The 22,913-nt window shown below is 44.9% G+C and overlaps 1 protein-coding gene across 1 annotated transcript in view; it reads right to left on the bottom strand.

The window, feature by feature from the left end:
- LOC139050183 (sphingomyelin phosphodiesterase-like) overlaps positions 1–22,913 on the bottom strand; it is a 46,326-nt gene that overhangs the window by 9,403 nt on the left and 14,010 nt on the right. The window contains exons 6-9 of the mRNA XM_070526390.1: positions 22,282–22,392; positions 20,357–20,437; positions 14,469–14,556; positions 2,433–2,515 (exon numbers count right to left, since the gene is read on the bottom strand). Of these exons, the coding sequence (XP_070382491.1) occupies positions 2,433–2,515; positions 14,469–14,556; positions 20,357–20,437; positions 22,282–22,392 (363 nt within the window). The remainder of the gene's footprint in view (positions 1–2,432; positions 2,516–14,468; positions 14,557–20,356; positions 20,438–22,281; positions 22,393–22,913) is intronic.

Genomic DNA, 22,913 nt, shown 5'->3' with positions numbered 1-22,913 from the left:
GTCATGATTAAAATCTGTGCTATTATGTAGTAACATTCCTCTGAGCAGATTCTATGTTAAACAACTTTGCGCACTCGCGCAGGAATCTCGCGGGAAACCTGAACCAGAAAATGCTTTGATCAGTATGAATGCTTGAGACCAGCAATAAAAATGACTTATAAAGAGAATACTTTGACGTGTAAAGCAACTGGATGACCCTCTTAGAACCAGTCTGTATGTGCAGTCCCTTATCAAAATTTACCGTCCATATTACGCGTGAACACGTTGACTTCCTTGAGGATGGCGGGGCTCCTGAAGTAATTTTGACACTCGGAAGTTGTGGATAACAAGACACAACGCCCCTTTCCGCTTTCAGTATGTTGGAGATCTTATAATGGAAAACGATTCCCTCTAGAGGGCGGGAAATTGATGAGATTTGATAATTGAACAATTTGATGAAATTGATGAAATTGATGATGAACAATTTGATAAAGTTACTGCTCGATTGATTTTTTTTTACCTAAGCCATGGATATGTAGTATAACGGATGGCTAAATGCTTTCACAACTTTTCATTATTATAGTAAACAGAGCTGTAATACTTAGAACACCGCTTTGATGCAAACGATAAGGGGGACAGCTCTAACGCTTCTACTTAGATCCTCGATGAAAGTTATTTATCCCAATTCATATGTCATTGTTGGCACATGGAAACTTTAGTCACGCTAATATTTTTAACTATTGAGTGCCAGAATATCAATAAATTTGTCATGTTCGTGCAGATGAAACTGTACACATCATCAGGCACGGAAAACATACAAAGGCGATAATGGAAATCCAGAGTCTGCTTATAAAAACCTAACTAACCTTGAAGGGCACATAACTTAACAAGCAGAAGAGGAAATTGCACGAAAGGAAGAAAAAGAAAATTAGGCAGCATGCGCTCGGCAAAAGCATGGCTTCTTTTACAATTAGATATAGTAGTCCAGAGGCTTGGAACAATAAATTTGTTTAAGAACGCCATTTGTGAATTCGATAAGACTGAAATTAGTATTATTTCACTTGCATGCCAGAAATATTCTCGATGAAATGGCGCTTAATGGTCGGTCTCTCATCTATGGCAGCGGGAGTAAAACAAACACTCCCCCTGTAGAAAGACACTCGCTCATCTTCACTAAAAACTACCCGTGGAGTTTCCATCACATAGCGTGAATTCATTGCCAGTTAGCTCACTTCTCGAGAATATCAAGTCGTAATAGTCAATTCTTTTTCTCTACAAATCAAATGATTATCTACCCCAAGTATTTTTTTTTCATACATGACAGCGCTCGATATGTCTATCACGTGTGTGTCGCTACATGCTTTCCAACTACTTCCGTGAATATGCCACTAGGCACTTAGAAGTTATTTTACGGAATAGCTGCTTCTTGCGTCTGTCTGTTATCTTTAAAGGAAAGTGCCATAGCACAAAAAAACAAACTTGCCCATTGCACAATATAAGATAACATGGAACAAATGCGTACGTTTTGAGAGCTCACTACACAGTGAATGTGAACCGGACTCTAGTTCCCGTCTTCGGACAAACGGGATCCTGACAGCACTGCCAACCCTGCTCATCTGTAGACATTTATTTATTTATTTATTTAGTTAGTTAGTTAGTTAGTTAGTTAGTTAGTTAGTTAGTTAGTTAGTTAGTTAGTTAGTTAGTTAGTTAGTTAGTTAGTTAGTTAGTTAGTTAGTTAGTTAGTTAGTTAGTTAGTTAGTTAGTTAGTTAGTTAGTTAGTTAGTTAGTTAGTTAGTTAGTTAGTTAGTTAGTTAGTTAGTTAGTTAGTTAGTTAGTTAGTTAGTTAGTTAGTTCAAGTACCCTCAAGGTCGGATGACGTTACGTTGTGGAAGAAAAAATACATATGCATTTGATTCAAGAAGAAGCACTATAAACAGCACATTTCAATTCGCCAGTCTAGGATAAGAGTGACGGTGACAGGAATGTGGTTCCAGTCGTAGCTTGACCTAGGGATGAAAGAATCGCTAAACATATTCGCACGGGAGAGAAGAACTTCTATATTATACTTGTGGTCCAGCCTGGATGAAGTGCAGTGTATCCTTCAATTACGAGGACATTTTTGTGTGCCGAGTATACCCAAAATTGCTATATCCGTTTCGAAGTAAAACTCGACATTTTTTTTTGTGCAGCAGAGGTTGTTTTCACTCAAGGAGTTCTAATTACAAATTTACAGGCCGCTATCGCCTTGTACTGAAGCTTATGACCTTCTAGAAATAACTGTATAAAGCCAATAATTCCGCCTAAATTACGCGTCCCAGCGCGGATATACTCAGCAGTCTGCAAACGCTAGAGGTCTTCGAATAATGTGCGTGAACAACTTGGAAAATCCAAACATTTTCTACATATTGCAGCTTTCTGCCACCAAATACATTTATGCACTGCTCAGTTACCTTTCTAGGATGCGGTGGTAGTTGTCGCTCCACGCGTGCAGGCAGTCGGACACGCCCGGCGGAATATGCGCGATGATGTGAACCTGCGTGAGAAGGTCAGCGGTAAACCATTATTAGATACCCTCGATGGCGGGTTCCTATTATCATGCAACTATTTGCATTGGCGCAAGTCTTGCAATTTACGTGTATGCATGAAACTCCCCAAATGTATTTCAAGGGGCTCGAGCAAGCCGAGTCAAGGCGTGTCATCAGAAGACGAGCCGCACGAAGTTTTCACAAGGCATCACGAAAATGTCGAAGGTCGGTTTTCTTTTCTCTTCAGATTCACTGCGAAATGCCTGTGCATCGTGTAAATACCTTGCGCGGCTGCTGAGAATTTAGAACGTACGTTTGAACGTTGCATCGCTGCGATGTCCCGGCAGCGTTGTTTGCAAGGTGGAGTCCCATCCATAAATATAGCATTGTCAGTTTAAGCGAACCATCCCTTACTACTTTGGACGAGAAAAAAAAGCGTAAAGAATCGGCGGAAGCTCACAGGCAAGACACCCGCTGTGGTAGCTTAGTGGCTACGGCGTGGTGGGACTCGGCCCGAAGTCGCGGCTCCGATTCCATGCCGTGGGAGAGGCATTCGAACGGGTGCAGAATGCTGAGAATCGTTGAGAGTGATTCGTACAGTTCACGCTGAAGAGCTCCAGTTAGTCAAAATCTAGCCTGAAGTACTGCGACCCTCATAAGCCACAGTGCAGCTTCAAGACGTTAAACCCATAATCAAAATTTCACAAGACATACATTTCTTAAGAATGCGGTAGTTATTTTTTTTATTAATATTGCATCTGGGATGGGCTGGATAGAAATCATAGGCGGTGCCGGAAAGGTGCACAAAGCGATGCAACTGTTACTAGCATAAATAACAGAGAAGAGATAAAGTTAAATCAGATTGACGTTCACACGCACCTACACAATAATTGGTGTTCATGGGCAGTCTACAAGATAAAAGGTGTTCCTGTGGAGGTAAAGGTGGCGTCTCTTATGAGTGCCACATTCTAAGCACCACATTCAGCGCACAAAGGGAACATGCACCGAAACGCGGAGATAAAAGGACACACCGGAAGAAGAATGCGTGCGATTTCAGGATAAAATATACATAAAATCAAATTCGACGTTTTACAGAGATGATAGCTAAGATCTTCAGATTTAGTAAAACTTGGTTCTTTCCGATTGTTCTACGAGTAGAAGTTGCACTAATGCTTGCGAAGTACTGTCTAATTCTTCTCCTTCCAGTGACCGTAAATGTTTCTTTATTACATTGGCGTGCTTTCCAGAGCATGTCGGTTCGCCAAAAGGCTCTTGTATTTCACCTCTCTCAGTGTGATATAAGAAGCTCCCTATTTTTCCCAATGGCATATCATACGACAACATAGCATCATCAGTTTTTTTTGCGTACAACAAGCATTTATTACACGCCATGCCAAGCCGAAACCTAGGAATTGCAATTTCAGCAGTGCATATAATATTTTTTGGTAAAATGAATTCTTGCTCACTTCTCTTTTCATTCTTTTCATGGATTTTCACTTAGACACTCAGTTATGAAACTTACCCGTCACAAATGCTTTATTTGACCGGCATAACAGTGACGCTGAACGAGATCCGACGTGGTTACCACTGAATGTTTTCATATCCAAATAAGCATTGTTTCGCGTTGCTTTTAAACGAAAGGTCAGCGCCACGCTAGCTTCTTTTGCAACGTGTTCTTCCAGAGCAAAAGTGCGACGTATAAATGTCGGCCCCGTGACGTTCATCCACTGCATTTTTCTGCCAAATGTCGTCCGAGTGTAAACAGCCGAGATGCGTTTGGCCCCTTGCAGAAACCTGCTTACACTTGTACGCACTGAAATAACGCCACATAGTCGAAAGTGCTACCAGAAAGACGCCTAATACATGTCGCGTCTATTTTAACGGTTTATTGAACCAGTACTTCTAAAATAAAACTATATTATGTGGTCAGCCAAAGGGAACTATGCAATAGAAATTGTGGTAATAACTGATTATGTCGATATATATGCGAAATTGTCTAATTAACGTTTTCATTTATGTATTCATGACCCACGTTCCAACAGCATATTTTATAACATTCAGGTCTCTAAGACATCATAAGCTTAGTTAGTATCGTTACGCAACTACCATTATCGGTGAAATCATCTTCAAAAACTTCCACGAAATACATATGTTTTCTAATCGTCAGTAATAGATGTTTAATTGATCACTGAATAATTTTAACATTTCAAGAACACATGGTGTAAGAAACACGACATTGAAGTATCCTAACCGCACTAGCATATAGCGAAGCTTTCGATACCCGCCCAGGTTTAGTGTGGCTGCTGCAGTTGTGTGCCGCTCGGTCAGTCGCTACCTCGGTGAATGCAATCGTTAATATACATATGAAAGATATATGTGCACCCAATGCAAGTACCAGCAAACGGGCTTATTAACCCTTGTGTGTTGACCAACAAAGTAGTGCAAGTAAAGGCATCCCGGTGCTGGGTTATAAAAAATTTTTCCTGCATAAACCTTAACCATATTGTTTGTACATATTCATTTCCAAAGCACGCCAAAATCTTAATAGTCTCACGCGTTCTATTCAACACACTCTGGTTTAGTCTATTTCTGTGATTCAATCATCGGCATGTGCTACCTAGTGTGCGCTAATATTTTGGTTGGTCCTTCTTATTGTCTGTGTGCTACTGTGTTACCAGAAGTACAGAATCTTGAAATGTGGTCGAGCCAAGACCTGGATTATTACAAAAATATTTTCTTCCTTTATTTCTCTCTCTCGAAAATGTAGCTAGGTATGGGTGGTACTTATCTGTACATACAGCTCTCATCGTCATTCGTTCAAGCACTATTCAGTGCATTGTGAACGCTGTAGGACACGAACATAAAAATTAGGTGATATAATTGCGACCTTTGCGCTTGATCAACATAAACCTGGCATGCGATTTCACGTTGCTTAGGATGAAAGTAAGCACAACTGTAGGCACCGCCATTATATTGGATTAGATTGAATAACTTTAATGAGAGGTCCTGCGAGCTACGGGACGCAAGGTCCCATAGAACGGGCTACTCCCACGTTTGGACGGGGAGTTGTAACTCCCTGGCCGCATCGTGGGCTCGCTGGACGGCCCATAGCTGCTCCGCCAGGTCCGTGCTGCGTAATGCTTCTTGTAGCCTGGCGGAGTCTTGATCCTTATTTGCGTGGGTCCGACCACACGGCCAGAGCAAGTGGTGTACGTCTAGTGTGCTATGGCAATTTTCGCAATATGATGTTTTGTATAGGTCAGTCATGTAGTGATGTAGTCTGTTTTGCGTGGGGTACATGTTTGTTTGAAGCATTCTGAACGTGAGGGCTTGAGGCCTGGTGAGCTTATTGTGAGGTGTGCTGTATATTCTGCGGTCTAGATAAAAGTGCTTTGTTATCTCGTTATATGTGGAGGGAGGGTCCCGATTCTCGCTGGGATGGTCACGACCAGAATAGGTGGCGTCGCGGAGGGTTAGGTCTCGCGCGCTCCTGTGAGCCATCTCATTGAGATTGCGAGGGGCGTCCTCGATATCTCCGAGGTGTGCCGGAAACCAGCAGATGGTCTGATGCTGCAGCGGTGCGGATCTGTTGATTATTTGTAGAGCTTGGCTTGCAATTGCTCCTTGCTGAAAGGCTTTGACAGCCGAGCGTGAATCGCTCTAGACGTGGGTGGTGGTCGGGTCTGTGAGCGCGAGTGCGATGGCGACCTGTTCTGCTATCTCGGACTTGTGGGTCTTGACTGTGAGAGCGTTTGTGACTTGACCTTGCTTATTGATCGTGGTGGCAACGAAAGCCTTCCTGGTCGGGTATTGTGCCGCGTCTACGAAACAGGCTAAGATCTTCTTATCACGTATTTCGCGCAGGATGAACGATCCGCGTGCCAGCCTTCTGGATTGATGGTGCGCGGGGTTCGTGTTCCGTGGGAGTGGGCGAACCGTGTAGGAGTTGCGAGTGTCCGTCGGAACGCTTTGATATAGTTTCTCCATTACTGTGGTGTCATGACCTAGTTTGGCTAGGATTTCTCTACCTGGTTTGGTTCCAGAGAGTCTTGTCCATTGAGCCCGTTCTTGAGCTTCGGCGATTTCTTCAAGTGTATTGTGCACCCCCAGTTGCAGCAGGAGCTCTGTCTCGGTGTTCTTGGGGATTCCCAGCGCTAGTTTGACTAGCTTCCTCAGTTGTACATTGAGTTTTTCCTTCTCCGCTACCTTCCATCTGTGCATGGCCGCCTCGTAGGTGAAGTGGCATAGCGCAAAGGCGTGTGTTAGCTTGAGGAGATTTTATTCCTTAAGGACATGTTGTCTGTTTGCTACGCGTCGTATGAGATTCAAAGCATTATTCGACTTGGTGACGATCTTCTCCACTGTCGCGGCGTTAGAGCCGTTGCTCTCAATGAGCATTCCAAGGACTCTGATTTTGCTGACGTGTGGAATGGTTCCTCCGTCTTTCGTTCTGAGAGTAATGGAATGTGTGTCTCTGATTTCGTTCTTTGGCTTGGGACCGCTTCTCGATGGTTTGTAGACGAGGAGCACCGACTTCGCAGGCGAACACCGCAGGCCGGTGGGAGCAAGGTATTCCTCGATCGCGTCAATCGCTTGCTGCAGAGCGCTTTCAATTGATCCCAGGCTACCTCCGGGGACCCAAAGCGTTACGTCATCTGCGTATATCGTGTATCTGACGTTCTCGAGTAGATCCAGTTTCTTGCCTAGGCCGGCTAGCACAAGATTAAAAAGCGTCGGTGAGATGACTGAACCTTGCGGTGTGCCCTTGCTACCGAGTTTGTATTTCTGAGACTTGATTTCCCCTAGACGGAGGGTGGCCGTTCTGTCGCTCAGGAACGATTTTGTGTAAGCGTAGAGTCTCGTGCCGAGGTCGAGGTTGGAGATCGTGTCGAGTATGTAGTCATGTGATAAGTTATCGAATGCCTTTTCGAGGTCTAGTCCTAGGATTACTCTCGCGTCTCTCGTGTCCGCGTCAATGATCTCATGCTTGAGGAGCTTCATGGCGTCTTGGGTGGATAGTCCGGGTCTAAAGCCGATCATTGCTGCGGGGTAGACATCTTTTTCTTCGAGATGCCTCGAGAGGCTGTTTAGAACCGCGTGCTCGGCTACCTTGCCGACGCAAGACGTCAGCGAGATAGGTCTGAGGTTATTGATGTTGGGCGCTTTGCCAGGCTTTGGGATGAGCACGATGAGGGCCGTTTTCCAATCTTCGGGTAGGGCTCCATTCCTCCAGATTTTGTTGATTTCCTCTGTGAGTGTTTCGATTGAGGTTTCGTCGAGGTTTCGAAGTGCCTTGTTAGTTACGCCGTCCGGCCCCGGCGCTGACTTGCTGTTTAGGTTCTGAAGCGCCGTGCGTATCTCTTCGGTTGAGAATTCCCGATCTAGCTCTGGGTTGGCTTTGCCGCGATATGCTTCGGTGGTCGTGCCTCTAGCATTTTTGGCCAGAGGGAGGTACTTGTCGGCGAGACGGTCAATGAGCTCCTTTTCAGTGGTAATTTTGAGTTCCTCGTGCATGATCTTGTTCAGCGTACGACCCTGGTCCGCTTTGGTTCTGGTTCTGTCTAAAAGATGCTTGAGCAGTTGCCACGTCGTCCGGCTGTTGATGCGGCCGTCCGCGGCGTCGCACACCTCGTTCCATTGCAGGTTAGATAGTTGCGCGCAATATTCTGCAATCAGCCGGTTGAGGGAAGAAATTCTTTTCCTCAGCCGTCGATTGTGGCTTTGTTCTTTCCATCTCTTGGTGAGCGATTGTTTGGCCTCGAGCATGTGAGCCAGTCGGCTGTCCATGCTTTGAACGGGGAGATCTGTCTCTATTTCCTTCGTGGCCGCCTTAATGTCGGCCTTTAGTTGCGACGTCCATTGTTCAATGGATTCATTGCCTGTTCGGCGTTCGTGTCTGAACTCGCGAAACTTGTCCCAGTCGACGTACGTCATTTTTCTGGGTTCTCTGGATGGGGTGTCAATCGCTGTCTCAACGATGTGATGATCGCTGCCCAAATCCTCGAAGGGGTTGTTCCACTGATAGTTTGGAACGTTGCGGACGAAAGTGAGATCTGGCGTTGTGTCGCGGTTGAATGAGTTACCCGTTCTTGTGGGGTATGCGGCGTTCGTGATGAGCGTTATGTCAAGTTCATCGGCGTCGTTTAGTAAGTACTTCCACTTGGCACTGCTGGCGACGTATCCCCAGGCCGTGTTAGGGGCGTTGAAGTCCCCGGCCACGATCATGGGGTTGTCGCAGGCACGGTTGCGGGCGAGCTGGAGTATTTGTCTAAATTTTTGTGCTCTGTGCTTGGGGCTGCTGTAAACGTTTAGGATGAATATGCTCTTGGCGTTCTTGGCTCTAGGGAAGACTTCCGTGAGAATGAATTCGCAATTGCTGCGGTCGTGATTAATTTTGTGTGTCGTGTGAGCTAGCTTGTTGCTGACCAACGTGGCGATACGTCTACATTTGTGTTGCGATGTCGTTGCGGTCACGTCATAGCCGGATAGCGAGGGTGTAGCGGTATTTGTCTCTTGTAGGAGAATGACTTGGGGTTTGTCTTTTTGGCTCGAATATATTGTTGCAGGGGGGCCTTTTTGCGGACGTAGCCCCTACAATTCCATTGCCAAAGGCGAAACGTTTCAGTTGGCACAGCTATCTTTGTTGTTGGCGTGCGGTGACCTTTGTGAGGCCACGTTGTTGCTTTGTCTATCGAGCGGCAACGCCCGAATAGACTGTGACGTCACAGACGGGTGGTCTGCCATTTCTAGCACGTTGAGCCTTGCCCCATGGATGTTGATCGTTTCCATCATGTGATTGATTTGTAACGTTATCCTGTCGTAACCTTCCTTGAGGGTCCCTACCGTCGTCGCAAGTTTGTCTTGCCCTTCCTTCATTGACGCGATGGTAGTTGCAAGCCCACCTAGCAGGTCCTTGATTTCCTTAATGTCACTGTCCATGCTCGATGGATGTGTGTTTGTCACGGCTTTTCCCTTATGCGGATTACGCGTGGATTCCGCGACCGGTACCTCTACTACCATGGCTTCTGATGTGGCTTCGGTTTGATTAGAGTCGGAGGGTGGTGGCGTTTTGAGTTGTCTGATTTCCTCGACGAGTTGTGTGATTGTTTGCCTTAACTCTTTGTTTTCGTGTTCTAGTCTCTTAATCGTATTTGCTATTTCTACTTGCCCTGGCCGTGCCATCAGACTCACCTGGCTGGCGCCTGCTGTTGGTGCTGATGTTCTTGTCGCTCCTGTTGGTGCTGCTGAACTCGTTGGGCCCACTTCAACCGATCATCACCGCCAACTCGTGGGCTGGAGGCGAATCGTATCCTTGACGAGGATCTCTGGCTTGGGTTCCTGGAGCGTCCTCGTGATCGTGACGACAGGCGACCGCGGTTCCTCGATCTCGAGCGGCCCCGCTCGCCGGATAAGCAAGCATCTGCGTTGGCGGCCACGTTGTCGTTGATGGTGCTACACTCGGCGTTCTTGAGCGGCGGGAAGTCGTGCTGACTCAGGGCGATTGGTCCTGATCTCGTGGGGCTTTTGCTTGCGTTTGCTGCGATTATTCTTTCAACTCGTCTTCTTCGGACGACGTAGGGGAGTTGGAAGCGGTTCGTGCATTCCTTGCATGTGCCATTATATGTGCTCTATTGAATTAACCACTTCACTAAGCCTATGCTTCACGTAGAATCCAACATGTGCATTGGACCTGCATTTTTTTGCATTAAATTTTTATCGGATAAGCTGTTTTGGCCGTCAGTTGAATCTGAGACCTCGTTTTTAGCTAGAACGTCTTACGTTCATAGAATCACAGCATAAGGTTGTATTCCAAATCGCCATTCCTCGCCATTCAACAGCAATTTTGTGGGAACATAAGTGGAATTATTACATGTATGGGGGGGGGGGGCACACAGGCGCATTCAAACTTGGGCTACCTAAGGACACCTAAAACCTCCAAGTCGGGTTAATATCGAATTTTTCGAATGTGTATGAGACACGAATACTCACTATCAAATATAGAATCAAATATTGCGCACTGAAATGCAGGCGTTTAGTGTATCTTCCTTACTTCGAGCAATGTTTTTAAACAATCCTGCAAAATACACTCAAATCAGGTCACTATACACAAATTATTTGCGCAGCGGTAAGCGCAAACAAAAAGCACTGTAATGAATTCACTAATAAAGCTCCCTAAGTCAATTAACTGCCTAGTCGCAAACTTATGGCACATGTCTAATTCCCAAAGTTGGGGGAACTCGCCTCAAAAGTCTAGTTACATGTTTCTTCTGCATCTGAAACTGGCCATGTGGGCCACAATAACTGGCACCACATTATTCGCTCAATTTAGGTAAGTCCTCGCTCACCGGAACGCGGCCCTCTGTGTGGCCGAAGTGTGGTGTAAGATAAAACTGCCTTCGCAGTTTCCTGCTAGCTTATTCTGATTGGTGCTCTTCGCAACCCTAGAATGTACGCACAGTCACTGCAGCAACATTGGTGGGAGGGACCACTCTATCGCGCGACATGGCAAAGCTTCAATTTACGGCGCCCCACTGCTTCACAAGGAAGAGGGGGTTGCGCCACGATCCGTGCTTCACTGGAACGTGTCAGTAATAAGGTAAGTTGAACGAATAATTTGATGTCAGTTACGGCTACCTCACTGCCCGTATAGATGTGTCTCTACAGACATTTAAGGCGATTCCCACCAACTTTCCATTATAAACATTATCCCTAAGTATTTGACAAGGTTTCATTAAGGTAATTATTTTAATTAGTGATATAAATGGCTTTGTTGCTCTTGTAAATGATGTGAACCTGGCCAGATAATTCTTCTGTAGTGACGCCATTCAAGTAAACTTTGTAGCCATTTTTTTAATGCGTCAGCATTAGGACTGTGAGAGGGTGAAAAGAGTGTACGCTTGTGAAATGTAGGAATCCGATCACGTGGTAGAAGTACAGCAGATGGGAGAGCTTAGAAAAGGGGCATACCAAGCCCCTGTTTCCGTGAACTGATGCTTGGTAGGCCACAAGAGGTGCAAGAACGACAGACGGGTGACGGCGCTGGCGTGAAGCTCATTCACCAGCTAGCTAGCCATGATGCCGTGGATATTGAGGACATGCACTCTGCCTTGATTAATAGCTCTTATCGGTCAAGATGAACACACTGTGTTCTGGAATAGCTGAATGTTGAACTTCGCAAGAGCAGATAACTTTCGCGGCCCTGCACCCTGCTCAAATGCGACAATATGCTTCGAAAATCATGGCGTTACGCTGCCCGACCGGTAGTGCTGTTATGAGCGAAAATTAAAAAAAATATTGAAGTTTGGCCCTTCTATCTTTCTAATAAACGGCCTCTTACTGCGAATTTACCAAAAGTGTAGTTTTTAAAGAAACATTTAAACCAATCTGGTGTTTCTTTTCCGTGCCTCTTAAAGCGTAAATTACTGAACTTAGTTTATTCAAGACATCTCTTGCGCATATATCTAGTTTTCTGCACCACATTGTTATAGACTTCGTTTCCCATGAACACAGGAGAGAAAGAAAAAGAAGAGTTTACTATTTGTGCGAAAGAGAATAAAGCTTACCACATATTCGATTCAGACGCTTGAATTTCATTGCCGCCGTAATATTCCTGCCTTTCCGGCACTGTTAACCTAAGGAAGTCCATATAATTACGGTCAGCTTCTTGTCTACATTCAATTATCTTAGTGCACCATCGCCCTCTAGAGACCCTCCCGACAGTCCTGCTCTATGCCGCCAGCCGATGCGTATTGTTAAGAAGGCGTCATAAGAACTCCCTTTCAAATTATGAGCACATTTATTTCGCGGCGATCCAGACATTAGCGCGTAAATGTGTTCCTTGGATTGCGTATAACGTCAAAGCAATCTTAACGAGACCGCTCTGAAAAACGGTGGGCAATAATGGGACCTCGGTCGCGTTTAGACAACTTTCAAGTTGTAAAAAACTGCATCGCATGCGCGACTTTTCTGCAAGCTTTACAGAGCCTGCGCCAAGTCCGCTTCAAATGCTTCATCCGAAGGAAAGCCGCGTGAGTGAGAATTCTGGGAACTATTCATTCGAGTACTTGAAACAGCCCTTGACGATTGAAAGAGATAAAGTAGACAATGGCAGTGCTTGTCGTGTCGCGAACTTTCTTTTTTTACTAGCGTGAAGTGCCGCTTGACCTGTGTTCCTATAATGCCGAGGCCAATGTCTTTAACAAGTCATAACTGTTCATAACATGAGCTGGCAGAACCACATTGGTGCCATCCACTTGAAGGCACTTCGCAAAAGCATATTTAAAATCAACGGTACAGCACGCTACTAAGGATTGCAAACTGCATGAAAAGATGAATAAGGTCAACTTTGGAGTATACGTCCATCTCCCTACTCTTCTTGTGATGCTAACTAATTAGAATCTCGCCAAAAGAAAGCGATAAGACGTATAAATATGAGCACAGTAACAAATATGAGCATAACTTTCCGCCATCATCAGACGCCCCTGACTTATCACCTCACACGATTGCACACAGACGCACTCGCGAACACCTTGCCACCTAGCATCAGATCATACATGGGTCATCGGTTAATGCGGCGCCGGCCTCATTTGGGAAGTTCACCGCCCGTGCAACTTGAAGCTCTTATCACCTTAACCTTGATCCATGTCAACCACGCTTGCACAAGTTTTAATATTTCCCATCATCAATCGAACTCTGTAATGGTCTTGACGGCAGGCTTGGGCAATTACCTCCGGCGAAATTTGCGGAGGAAATCCCTCATCATTTATATCATTAGTACTAAAACATCCTTGTGTGCCCTTTTAGTTTATTTCGACGTATTTCACCCTTCAATGTGTGTTTTCGATTCATTGAATGTATATTTTCGATTCTTTGTTTGTTTGTTTGTTTGTTTGTTTGTTTGTTTGTTTGTTTGTTTGTTTGTTTGTTTGTTTGTTTGTTTGTTTGTTTGTTTGTTTGTTTGTTGGAGTGATTTTGTTATGACCTAAGCGTATATGTAAGGTGCTGTTCTTCTGTTGCTTGCGCACTCATGCACTTTCGGGTTTTACATGTATGCGGACGTATCTTGTGTCGTGTCTGATTTATTACTTGTGTGAGCAACTTCAAAGCTCACCCCTGCACGGTCTTGCAGTGATACTGCAGTATATGTATATAAATGTACAAAGTCAAGAAAACATTACCAATGGTCGCAACGTATCAGGATTAAAATTACCAGTATTGAACAAAGGGTTCTCAAGCTGGAGCCAGTCTATCGACAACAGGACTTGTCTTTGTTTTTGCGATTAGTTTTGTTGCATTTTTCAACGAACAAACGATGGAACAACAACCGATGCACTATAGCTTCAACGGCTAAATCCTGGGATTACACTCGACCAAAACGTGCTGGTCACAGTCATGTCTTGCCTTACATTTTCTCAAGGTGTGACGGGTGAAATGTGCAATAGTATTAAGCTTCCATCCCTTCCGAAACTCGTATGCTAAAGCAGGGGTAGAACACACTTCCAAGCGCAATCATCGTTGTGTGCGTTTGCCTTTCGAACAGCTCCATGCGCTTCGTATTCTTGACGCGCTCTTGTTTTTTTTTTATATGTCTAAATAGGCCGCTCACTTGGCAATGCACCACATGTACTATTTAGGCTTTACGATTGAAATGCGAACATTGGATCGACTGGCTTTTGTGCAGTGAGCAAAAGCATGAACAAGTGGGACCAACTCTCGTGATTCATCGCATTTGATCGTACATCTACGCGCCATTTGACTTTTGCTAGGCTACGAAAGAACCACGCGTTTCGCTGTTCGCAGTTCAATCGTTTAGCGTAGTACTCTAGGTCTCAAATAAATATTCTTCAAAAAAAGGTCAACGTAACATATCCAAGGCTGTGTCGATTGACCTTCTGATACCGCCACTAAAATTTAGGCTAGGAATGTTGTTTATCGGATGGCGCTACTCAAATACGTGCTTACCTTCTCGCCCTTGGTTTCCGATTCGTGCAATTCATCCACGAGCCACTCCAGCTGTTGTGCCGCGTCTGTGGCGTTTATCAAAAGCCACCTGCATTCACCAAAAAAGCAGACCCAAAATATTACAAGTTGCACGCACGTGCATTATTCCTTCAAAGTGACACTTGTCATCCACCACACTGTGCAACGGCCTGAGAAGAAGCTTTACGTTACAATGTGATTCATACCAACTTTCTCTGACAACATTTATTTGGTCGCTTACCAAGCTGGCCGCTTCGACGCCTTCTATTTTTTGCACAGAACCATCCTAACCCTGCCACTTTCATATTTGTGCTCAGAACCACCTGCAGATTCCCTCTACAGCTGTTCTCCCTATTGCTTAGTAACCTTTTCTCCTGATTTGTACAAAGAATAATCGGGGTCTTCCCTTAATTGTAATGGCTGGATACGCTGGAGCACGTTCCCCGCACGGCGAATGTTACAGCAGTTTTCGATCCGTATCTGAGAATTAAAGCCAGTGCCCTCCATTCGTGACTTTCCCGTTCTTTCCTTTTAAGTGCAGGAAATTAATTATTTAACCTCTTGCCAGTGTCACGTCGTTGAATGCCACACATGCGGCACAAAACTTGTTGTCACAGTTGTAGCCATTCTGGGCGAAGAGTTGTTTGACAGCTCGCTTCTCTTGCTTCTAAAAAGCCTATGTTGGACAATCGGCTTTCCTTGCTCTAACAATGTGAGCAACTCTTGTGACTGATTCTCCGGCGTCGTGTCTTTCGCGCATTTATCAATAAACCCGAAGAGACGCTTTTAATTTTCGCACGTCTCCCTAAATTGTGTGTTCCAATAAAATAAAGATAGGCTAACTAACTTATAGCAGGACTCCGGTGCCAGTTAGTTGGTTCATTATCTTTAAGTAAACATTGACCAGGTCGAAGGAAACAAGACGAAATATGAGGAACACGCAGAAGCGCTCGTCTGTGTTTCTTCGTGTTTCCCGTATTTCGTCTCGTTTTCTTCGCGCTGGTCAAAGATCGCTTCAATACCAAAAATCCATTTTCTGCTTTCGAGCTCACACCTGCTGTCGTGGCCATTTTCCCGAGACTGAAACAGTTCTAGGACACAAAATACGTTTATTGCGTTTTGTTAGACAATGTTGTGGAACGTGCAGTTTATTTTATTTTATTTTTTTGAAAGAAAATTTAGACGGGATGCTGCAAAGCTTTTCCCCAAGAACAGGCTGCAACAAATGAGCCAGTAATTGAAAGGGCCTCTATCTATAATTTATCGGCTCAGCCATTACTTTCTGGCAACAATGCGTTCTCTACCGTTCACAGGATATTTTATGCAGTCGCATTTTCGGGAGCCTAATCACATAATCTAGCGTAGTTGTAATACGGTCCCCTGTCCACTAGAAGAAACGTTCCCTTAAATTGTAGCCGAGTCGTTTTCCGATCGCAGGTGTGCAGTGTTGTGCTAAAGAAAACATGAATTTCTTCAGTTTGGCACTTACGCTCCTGTTGAAAACTTATAAGGGTGTTCGACCCTTTACGTTGCGGCGGCGAACAATGCAAATGCGAATTCGTAAAAACAAGGCAGCAAAAATGAATGTATTTCGCTTTCCCTCACTCTGTAGATGTATTTATGACCACACCTGCCAGCTAAGATGTTGCTCAGTGCCTATGGTGTTGGGCTGCTGAGCACGAGGTCGCGGGATTGAATCCCCGTCACGGCGACCGCATTTCGATGGGGGCGAAAACACCTGTGTACTTAGATTTAGGTGCACGTTAAAGAATCCCAGGTGGTTGAAATTTCCGGAGTCCTTCACTACAGCGTGCCTCATAATCAGAAAGTGGTTTTGGCACGTAAAACCCTATAATTCATTTTGCCAGCTAAGATAGTTAAAGGTGGTACCGGCAAATGCCCCAACAAACAGTTGCAATATGCCGATGCACTCAAATCAGGGGCAGCTTACACGAACATTTAAAGACGAAAATAACAACGAATTTAGGAACGCGTTCTTAATGTTTCACAGACAACGCCTAGCCCGCACAAGAGCGCATCCTTAAATTCGTTTAAGAACGCGTTCCTAAATGTTCCATAGACAACGCCTAGTCCGCACACGAGGTCATTCTTAATTTTTTATTATTTTCGTTATTAAATGTTTGTGTAAGCTGCCCCGTGTCTGCTTTCCATTTCTTTTTCTCGCCAGTTCGACAGCTTGTACCACCTCTCTCTAGTTCATCTCCCAGCAACGCCAGCACGTGTTTCTGCAGAGTGACTTGCCCAGGTGCCTTTTTGCAACCAGGAAATGACCCATTTCAGCGCCGCACTTTGCAATTGTGACAGTATTTAAGAGGTCGAAACTAAAGCCACTATATTGCAAGGAATTCCTTTCGCTTGATTTCATTCCTTCCGCATTGTAAACCCTTCACTACAAGGAGGTCCAGATGATAAAAGTTGGCATGGAATGGCGCCGGAAACGGCTCATGATGTCGCATCACCCTAGGTTTGATGCGTCCGCCCATTCTTTCTCTTGCGCCGCCTTCACTCCCGTCGTCATGCGAGCCTCCCATCATGCTTCATTTTTGAGCGTAATAAGGGTGGAAAGAAACGATGTGGACAACACCGGTACTCTGTCCTGTCCACATCCTTTCCTTCCGCCCTTCTTCCGCTGAACGATACAACATGATGCGTCAAGTGGCCCAACAGTCAACGATTGGGAACTTCCCACCTTCAGCGTGTCTGTCATCAAATGGCGGCAAAAAATTGAACTTCACCAATTACCGTCACTGGGAAGCAAACGCAAGCCCACAGCCGGGTTCAGAACTGTAGGCGCAACCTTCAGTTCTCAAGCGGTTGCTCTAACCACTGAGATATTGCGCAACACTAACTCTTTGCATTTTGTTCGGAGTTCTGAGCTCTACAGGGACTCTGGGAGCGGTGGCTTCTGTGCGTCTATTTCGGAGAGTACAACAATCAATGCTCAAGCGGGGATGCTCCCGGATTTGAAATCTTTCTCTATATCAGATATTCTGCACCTTACGACCTGTCCTCACGTGCTGGCTTCTCGCATTTAGGCATTTGTCTGTCGTCAGCTGCCTCCGCGAGATTGAGCTGATAGCGCCATTACTTGAGAAACAAGCACTGTTCCTCGTTTTTCGCGGGCCGGTTACGGTGACAGTAAACGAGATAGGAGCCTGAGGAATCTCTCAAGTTTCCCTATTTCTTTCTCACCGAAAGCAGCAGAGCTCACTCACTCCTGGAGCCTCACCCGTTCTTCGGGTCTGTCATGTCCCTTGCGTGCAGGGGATTTAACTATCGCGACAAACGGAATACGTACCCAGGAGAACTTTAGCGGCAACTTACAGAATAATAGAAGGTGTTGCAGGACTAGTCACTCTCTTCTTCCACGTTTAGCAATTGTACATTTTAGGTGGGACAAGAAAGCAGACGCAAAACAACCACTCATGAAGTGTCTACTTCCAATGTCCCGTGGAATTTGTACGCTTGTGAAACTTGCAATATGGCAGGCGTTCTGTAGATGTAGTTGAGAACCTTAAAAGGTGTGGATTAAAATTTGGAAGTCCCGTGATTTTCAAGGCTAGGAACGATTTTCAAATGATCACCTCAGGCAAAAAAAAAACATCGATGTAACGCTGCGGAAACCGAGCAGACCGAGAGCATAATTTTAGTTTTCAGCATTTAGTGTTAAGCCCTCAATCTGGTGACGCTAAAACCTGCAACCTGAACTGTAGTTTTATTTTTATTTCTGCAAATCAGCAAACAGCAAAAGCAGTTTTAGTGTCTCTTGCGGCCAAAACAAAATATTCAGCTGAGACACCTAAGACTGCTTATGTGTAGGAATTCCAAAGCCTTAGATTCCCTTTCGTGAAATGTTTTCGACTGGCGTCTTCTACATGCATTAAAGTTCTTTCTGCTAATTAGGACTGTGTGTTTGCGTATATATTGGCCACACACTTGCGGCTCATTTTATGCACTCATGACGGGTCGTGAACAGGCCATCGCAGTAGACAAGGCACCGATAAAGCGCAAGTGACGTGCGGGAGGCAGCACACTCATTTTTTGCACCAAAGAAGTGGCGCCACCTCCTTCCCTTTAACTGCGCCGTCACGTGCCTAATGACGCATGCATAAGCCCACACCTTTAGTCAGCCAGAGCTGCCGAGGTGTCGGGGTTGCGTGCTTGTCTCGCGTGCCGGAGGCTGGGTTCGATTCCCACTCAGATTTAACTGCACCAAATTTTGTTTTCAATCAGTCATTGAGTTACTTTGTTCACAAGAACCTCCCTGAGAAAGTTTATGTCAATACGAGCATTTTTACGTGTTTTTACTGCTAGTGCCGTCAGCCATTTTTGGTTCCATCGCTGAGTAATGCCACTGTCAACGACCGATTTTCGCGTAGTGAGGCATACAATGCACTCACAATAAAATAAAAGCTTAGGCACGTGCGTATATGCTAGGTAATTCTGCGAACAAGCGCCACTGTGCACATTAAGCAAATATTAGGGACATATGTCCGTTGATATGAAAAATGTTGCAATATGAATTTCCGCATGCCAAAATCAGTAAAAGGTATAATCCACACCTAAATGTTTATTACACCATTAGTAGACATTAGTTTTATGTATAAGAATGGCATTGTCATCTTTTTTCTTTTGTGATTGATAATCATTCCTTTAGCAGTTCTTTTTTATATTTTTTGGTAGTTGCATGACGCAGTGGACAACCACAAAGCGACCGACGACTCTTTCCCATATTTTGCGATTCCTACTGCTCATATTTCTTTTCTCAGCTATATTCCAATAAAACGTACTCATACGGTATTCAATAAAACACTTCTTTCTGCATACTTCAGGTCCTCGCTATATCCTGGAAGGCTACAATCGATAAGCTCACACTCGACTACAAAGCACAGCTATAATCTCAAAGGGCATGCAAATGGTAATGTTTCTAAACGAGTCAAATAAGAATTGAATGGTGCCAGATGTGAATGAAATGGAAGAGAACATTTATTATTTTTCTAATTGATTTCGAACAATGAATTGTTATTTTGTCAACATAGGGTTTCGAATCCTAGTAAATTCACAACACTAGCAATGTTCTGCCGTTAGACTGTATGTAACGAAGCGTTATTTTTCGAAGCTCAATTGAAGCATTAGAACAGTCACGCAGTTTACTCGCATACATAAGACTCATTGGCGAGTGGGAAGGGCAAATGTCTGGCCGGAAAATTCTTGCTTGTCGTGTGATATAAAGAGGGCTTAACTACATAACGTCTCGTTTTTAATGTCTACTGTCGCCTGCGGGATTATATTTATCGCACATTTGGCATAAGGTATTCCAAAACTATTTGAAAAAGATTTGTCTCTACTGATACTGATTTTTCGATAGGATGACCGAATCCAATAGTGTAATGTGTGATCCTTTAATCGAAAGTTGGAGTATTTGCACACCCCTAATAATATCCAAAGCCATGGCTGTAATTGCCATAATCTGCATAGTAACAATTATTCATCGGAAATTTTTGCCGGAACTCATGTTGGCCGTTCTCGCCTGGGTTGCTCCTTTACAGTTTTTCTCTCTTTGAATAAAGTGACTCCCTAAACGTTTAGTCCTAGCAGACCGGAGCTCTGCAACTCCAAACACGAAATAGGTTAACCTTTATGGCGTCTCACAGAGACGAATTTGGCAGTGCAGGTTTAACTCTCGCTCGCTACCCAGGCATACAAACCCCACCTCCTTTAGCCTCTGCGTCCAGTAAGAAATTGGATGATTTCTTAGAGGAATTTAAGTGTAATTTTCCAACACCATCACCGACACGACGTTGTCGATTTGCATTGAAAGTTATGTTGACGCTGCATCATTTACTTACCAGTTCAAAGTGCTGCAGTAGTTCGTATTCACAGAAACAATCTTCAGTCCAGGGTATGGTCTTGCTGAGTAGTAGCCTGCCCTGAAATGAGAGTAATATTCGACGCTCAGAGTGGAACCATTTGGTTCGAGGTCTGCCGCACCTTGTAAAGCCTCTCGCAATCCTCTGAGAGTTTATGATGTGCTTGCTAAATGCTTCCGTCAGAAAACACGCACTATTGCAAATAAAAGGTTTCAGCCTAGACTGTTCAAAGTTTCTTGACGAGTGGTGAAGGAAACGCGGTGTCTTTGCGCACCCATGTTGTCCATACCACAAGCACAACTGCACCTGAAAGTCGTCATAAACTAAAGTACGTGGCACTTCAACGAGTTAGGTGAACGCGCGTGCGAATGGGTTCGTCATACATCATGGAGAGCTGCTGTGGGCCATTTTGGCTAATGCTGTCATTGTTTTGGCGATAGTGCTGTGCAAAGTGCAGTGACTTTCTTATGCATAATACTCCGCTTGCCTATGACAAAGCACACAGTTTTAGAACAGTGACTTACAGTTAAACGCAATCAATTAGCGGGGCTTCAGATACCCACACAAATGCTCACAATCCTTCATACAGAGAGAGGCGCCTTGCCGATGTTTGAAGGCGCGGATTGGGGGGGGGGGGGGGGAGAGCAATCGACCACGTCTGGCAATAGCAATGTTTTACCAACTTACCCTAATAGGTGCCTTTCTTTCAACTGTTTTTGCAGCAATAGGAATTAAAATGCAGTTTGTTTCATCATCACAAGAGCCACCATGGCCTTTTAAGGGTCGATATTCCCGTAATGACAGGTACACCTGAGCGATTACTCCGCCAAGGACAATTCCTCAGCGAAGTGAGCAAGCGCTTAATCATATGGTTCGTTACGTCAACACGTCAGCCGATCTCGGTTTCTCGAAACCACATGTACGCGTCCTGTTTGAGTGATACGTTATGACCAGGTTTCTAAGCACTTTTGGTCTTGAATTTGTTTTCGCGCTGTGAAGGACAGAAAATTCGGAAGAATTTTCCTGCCTTTTTGAGGCACGCTGTTACGACGAGCAGAAGGCTTAGTCTTTGAACAAGCTGAAAGCAGTGAAACATTTTCATTTCTATGGTTGTTTCAAAGCAAGCCACACCTGTTTTTGCAAGATTCCTTCAAATTTGGCCAACCCATACTCATGAAAGACCACTCATGGCAATTCGGAACAGGCTCATGAGCACCCATGCTGGATGTTCGGCCCACATATATTTTCTGCTTAGCGCGTATAATCTGTACGTACTCATTCGCAAAAAAAGAGGGCAGTCTTCCACAGAAACTGCGCTTCTTTTAAGCTTGTGGCCTCGTGGGACACTACTTGCTTATGTCCAGGGTCAATGTCTTGCGTTGTGTTTACGTTATTAATCGTAATCATGCAATCTAAGAACACAGATATACAGCAGATAATGGGGGTATAGCGCAATTCACGAGTAGCATGTGGAAATATCGCAAAAACCATTATGTTTTGTTCGCATGTCGCAGTACCCATCCGATGGGGAATGAGGATGTAGTTCCCTTTCCGGTGTATTAGCTTCTGAAGCTAGTGAGAAAAAGTGAATTATTGCGTAGTGGAGAGTAGTAAACGACATCTGAAGTATTTGTGCGTGGTGTAAATTTAAGGCATAGCGCCGAAATAAAAGTACACACATTTTCCGAGGCAATAAAGCACAAACCATTGTTCTAAAGTATCCTCGAAAAGATGCACTAAAACTAATAACGAACATTATCTTGGAGGCGCACAGCCACCAGTTCATTTCAAAAGGTACGCTCATAAAACCTATACACCCATTCTAATACCTGCGCTTAGGAACAAGGAGGGCATTCGCTTCCATCGGAAGGCACCCGTCAAGAATATCTTAGGGGACAGCTCACCTTCGTATGGTGTCGGTGGCAGATGGAGGCAGCCAGCGAGACCACTGATCAGCTAGGGTATCGTAGATCCAGGAAGCTGACATCTTTCCTTTCTCCTCAGGGGGCGGAAAGCTGCGAGTTGCATATAAAGATATTTACGATGCCCTCCATAGTTATGCTTGCCAACAGTTACGTGATGGCACATCAACTCAAACTTAAATGTCGGTAATGCACTAAGACGCTGCAGGGGGAGTGGTGGATTCCGCTAGGACTTCGACCACCTGGAGTTCTCTGACGTGCAACTAGGCCTTGCTAACTGACGAATTCTTTGCATTCCGCTCCTACAGAAATGCGGCCCTCGGGGCCAGGAATCAAGCCCATGACATCGTGCTCGGCAGCTTAACGCCATGGCCACTGGGCCGTTACGAAAGTTTTCGTGTCATGAATGGCAGCCTGCCGACCTCACTTGACACACTGGAAACTCGAGAGATATGGCAGAAACTGTAAATGACGCTGCGGACAGCACAACAGCAATCGGAGCGGTAAATCAGAGGCATCGTGGTGGTAGCACTGATGAGCGCACAGCGAGCTTCGCACGATGTCCCGGTTGACGTTCCTAACAGCAGCGACTGCACTGCGATGAAAAAAGTGCA

Source organism: Dermacentor albipictus, chromosome 9 (assembly GCF_038994185.2).
Source record: "Dermacentor albipictus isolate Rhodes 1998 colony chromosome 9, USDA_Dalb.pri_finalv2, whole genome shotgun sequence".
Classification (NCBI taxonomy): domain Eukaryota; kingdom Metazoa; phylum Arthropoda; class Arachnida; order Ixodida; family Ixodidae; genus Dermacentor; species Dermacentor albipictus.
Note: the sequence above shows the minus strand (reverse complement) of the source record. Positions and strands in the feature narration are given on the sequence as shown.